General features: G+C 40.1%; 1 protein-coding gene across 1 annotated transcript in view; it reads right to left on the minus strand.

Annotated features, from left to right (window-relative positions):
• DYM (dymeclin) overlaps positions 1 to 4,709 on the minus strand; it is a 359,526-nt gene that overhangs the window by 191,991 nt on the left and 162,826 nt on the right. The window contains exons 10-11 of the mRNA XM_012642636.1: positions 1,361 to 1,474; positions 271 to 365 (exon numbers count right to left, since the gene is read on the minus strand). Coding sequence (XP_012498090.1) covers positions 271 to 365; positions 1,361 to 1,474 — 209 coding nt within the window. The remainder of the gene's footprint in view (positions 1 to 270; positions 366 to 1,360; positions 1,475 to 4,709) is intronic.

Consider the following 4,709-nt stretch of genomic DNA (forward strand, 5'->3'; position numbering starts at 1 on the left):
AGTTTGAGGTTGCTGTGAGCTAGGCTGATGCCACGGCACTCTAGCCAGGGCAAGAGAGCCAGACTGTGTCTCAAAAAAAAAAAAGAAAAATTGGGTTAGGAAACAAAACAGAATGAGATATTTTTAACCAAACAAGAAGGTGATGAAAATTAAGTGGGAAAATTTGATATTCCTCACGGGTAACATCTAAAAAGGAACCATCACAGTGTCCTTCTACACAGGTCAGCCAAAAGGCAAAAATCAGTGTTTCTTTTATAAGTTCCCATTTACCTGATGATCCTCTGGGCAGCGTACTGATGGAGCGAGCGGAACTGTGCTGACATGTTTGCTAACGCTGCCAGACAGTTGGTGTGAAGATACTTGTCCTGTCAGAAGACAAGTTAAAACATACTTCAAGTCTTCTCTGTATTTTAAGCAAGGCTAACTAGAAGCAAACGTAAACTAAATTGTCATTCATTTTAATAAGTTCAAGCCCACAATCCCTTTTCTCTCATTCCCAAATCCACGAAGCACGGAAAATTCAAAGTTTTTTTGTTTTTTTTTTTACAACTTATTTGGAAGCAACACAAAAAAATTACGATGTTACTGATGGTCTCTGTTATTCCCACCATGCTGTATATTAGACTATCTTGTGCTACGGAAATATTCACATTTAATTACAGTATGCTGCTTCGGACCCTAATGGTTACGCATAGTATAGTATATAAACTATAATTATCTTTCTCAAATCAAAAAAATTCTCCATTCTAAAACATATCTGGCTCCTAGGGTTTCAGATAAAAAATACAGATATGTATCTATATTAGCCCTACAGAAGGAAATAACTGAAAACAATTCAGTAAACTTGACCATTTCTCTTAGCTATGAATTCTGTACATTGCTTCTCTTTGACAATAACATTTCTATTGGCCAGAACTGAAATTTATTCCCAGGTACTGTGAATAGAATCCAGTAGAATTTTTTCCTACTCTTTAAAGCAGTCTCTCTCTTCTACTTTTCTTTCTCATTTGAACTCATATTTTCCTATGCTCATACCTTGTTATACTTGGTTGTTTGCTGCTTTTAAAAGGCAAATCAGTGTTATTGGTCTGGCAAAGATATACGATAGCTTTTATCTTAATGTTCCACATTGCTTGTTTTCTATTTCATGTAAAGTAATTCTGATCATACAATCCATTAAATATCAAGAACACATATTCCATTTCACTAGGATCATGAAATACAGTGACTATCTGCCCATCTGTGTTTTTCCACTGTACTTCATGAGAATTTTTGCACCCTAAAAATTGGGATTGCTTTAAACTACAGTCTTAATTGTACTGTATACAAGAAGATAGAAAAATAGCTATGAAATACTTACTCTCGTCCTTGTCATGTTGTACTGAATGGTTCTGATTACGACCAGTATCAGCAGACTCCCCAAGGAAATTTCAGTTAAAGCTCGTTCTGAATACCAAGTAATATTTTTTAATATCTGTAATGGGGAAGAAAAGTTTAAGTAAGAATGATTGCTTTAACGAAAAAGGAATTACTCCACGTCCACAATTTCTGATAAGCCATGACCTTGCTCTGAAGATGAGTTAAGCACTACAGAGAGAGGCTAAGAGTGTGATTTGAGCCTGGATCTTCCAGAAGAGACGTGCCAGCGTTCTGCTATGGCTATGCAGAGCAGGCAGCGCTGCTGCACACCTGAGCTGGTTTCCAAATCAAGTGGAGACATTTTCACAATAAATTTGTAACATGGCCATGAGAGAGAGAGAGAGGAGAGAGAGGAGACGAGACACAAAAACTGGGTAGCACAGCAGCCAAACTGGAGCCGCCACAAAGAAGGAGGTAAAATGCAAAAACAAAACAAAAACCAAATAAAACCAACAAGTTCAGCTGAACACTAAAACTCCCTAATGTTTCCTTCCATTAAGGTTAGTCCTGATGTCCTTTCTCCTTGAGAGTCTATGTGCCATATTCTTCTCTATCTATGCACAAAAAAGGAAGAGACCTGTGGGCTAATTCTTTTTTTTTTTTTTTTTGGAGGGGAGGTGGTATATATAAGTGATTTATTTGGAAGATAAGCCAGGAAGCAGGAATAAGGGAGTAGGGAGAGCAGGATAGGAAAGGAGGAAAAGCCTCTGCAAAGGTGTGCCATCAAGGTCACCACCATGAACAAAGGGGACTCAAGTCCAATGAGACCTCTGGGAACCATCCTGAGTGCCCCACAAAATTATCTACTGAAGGACCAGAGGCTGGGGCACTTATCCACTGGCTTCTGACCCTCCTGGGTGAGGGCTGTTAACTGAAGCATCTTCCTTGTACTGTGCTGCACTTGCCTGGGAACCTAGCAGGCTCCTGGGCCTTCAGAGAAGACCCTGAGGGGAAGGCAGAAAAGAGAGGTGCCCTTTTCAGGTGGGAAGCTACCAGGAGGAGTCTGAACTTCCATGGAATGCTCACCGTAGCTGCTGCTGAAATCAAAGCAGGGCAAGAGGATGTGATTGGGACACGAAAAGCGTCTGGAATGCCCGGCTTCTCCATTCCCTGACCTCCTCTTTTCCAATGATTCCGTCCTCCAAACTACTTCAACTACTCTCTCCCTTGATCAGAGCTTAGCCCTTGTCATTACCAATAAATGTCACTAGTAACAGCCTAAGCTTGATTTCACCCTCCAACTACTGCCTCCTACCTTTCCAGCTGGGTCCCTCTTACTGGGACTCCAACAATCCTTAAGACCTCACCTGGACATACAGGGCTTCTATCTCACTATCTTTTCACTGTTTTTCACCCTCCTGATCCAGCTTAAATCCAACGGTCAATCATCATACTCACTCCCTTGTTTATATGCTCAACTCCCTCTTTCTTTCTCCCTCAGCAGAACCCCAACCTTGGTTACATCCTATTCCACACCTATTCAGTGCCTGCACATGAGGCTGGATGTGCTTTAGATTCGAACAGGTCCTGCCACTTACAAGCTGTGAAACCTTGGGCACATTACTCAACCCTGCTGAATCTCAGTTTCCTTAGCTATGCCGAGTGGTCTCAATTAAAATTCCAAACAACTAGTCTCAAGTTGGCATTTAGGGCTGCCAAGAAATCATGCATTTCCTTAGTCCCTTCACTCTCCCACCATCACAGATAACAATTTCCTATCTTCTTTTCTCATTTCTTTATAAACGCCACAACATCCTCACAATCAGCCGATGACCTGGCTTCCAACTTCCATCAGGGAAGAGAAGCACTCAGAAGAGAACTTTCACTTCCAAGAGCCCATCTACCGCCTCATGTCCATCCCACCACCAGGTGTGACTGTCCATGGTCCTAGCCAAGGTGAACCTCTCTCTCTTTGTGCCCTAAGTGCCATCCTCCATCCTCGTCAAGAACATGGTTCTGGCAGATTTTCCACTTTCTATTTTCTGCATCATTGTTTTTCTCCTTCTAAACGATGGCATATCCATTAGCCACCTCTCACTCCTCTTTTTTTCAAATGTGAAATTTAAATGTCTCCACAAGGAAAGATTAAACTCCAGCATCGAATGTATTAATCTATGTAAAGTCCACAAAACTGTGCCTGAAATATAGTAAGCATTATACATGTTAGCTCTTACTATTACATTTATTGAGTGCTTACATGTGTAATACATTATACTACATTACGATTTACATATATTATATTTAATCCTTACAATAACTCTGTGATGTAGATGCTATTTTTATCCTAATTTAACAGCTGAGGAAATTAGGACTCAGCAAGATCAAGTAATGGAACCAATGTCTCCCAGCTTATAGGAGACAGGATCTGTTCGGACCTGCTCTCTTCTAAAGCGCATACTCTTAAGCACTGTGCAAAGGATTCTTAGCCACTAGCGCACAGAAAAATCACCATCGATGCTTGGGAAAAACGCAGATTTGGGATCTCACTCCTGCCCTATGGAATCAGAATCTTCAGAGGGCGGAGGCTGGAATTCTGCTTTTTAAAAATACTCACCCCAGGTTATTTTGATGTGAGTGATCAACTATATTTGAGAAACTCCTTTATATATCTTTTACTACATATACAGAAAACAAATGAGAAGAATAAAGCAAACTGTTAACAGTGGATATTTTAGGAGAAAGAAGCAGTAAGGAAAATTAAATTTGTGATTTGAAAGACCAGATTGAGAAGTTCTGTACAGAAGCTATAGAGAAAAGTGGAGATCTAATATCCACTTAAGAGTTCCAGAAGGAACAGACTAAAAGAAAAACAGAAAAATTTGTCATATGAGAAAATTTCTGAGAGGAAAAAAATTTCAACATTGCAAGCAGAAATACTGAAAAACAATCAAAACATTCTGGTAAGATTTATGAATTCACAGTATATGAGAAAATTCTATTGGCTTCCAGACAGAAGAAACATATTATCACCAAAGGAAAGAGAAGCAGACTCACATTAGAGTTCTCTTCTTGAACACTATACATATGAAGGAAAATAAAACATTGTCTACAGATTTTTGAGGAAATTGATTATGATTCTAGAATTCTACACCTAGAGAAACTATCATACAAGTATGTGGAAAAATAAAGACTTAGGTATCCAAAACACAGCATGATCCATCCACACACCATTTCTGGGAAAAAAACAACCACCACTTGGCCGGGCGCGGTGGCTCACGCCTGTAATCCTAGCACTCTGGGAGGCCGAGGCGGGCAGATTGTTTGAGCTCAGGAGTTCGAGACCAGCCTGA

The sequence above is a fragment of the Propithecus coquereli genome, unplaced genomic scaffold, assembly GCF_000956105.1.
Source record: "Propithecus coquereli isolate 6110/MARCELLA unplaced genomic scaffold, Pcoq_1.0 Scaffold181, whole genome shotgun sequence".
NCBI lineage: Eukaryota > Metazoa > Chordata > Mammalia > Primates > Indriidae > Propithecus > Propithecus coquereli.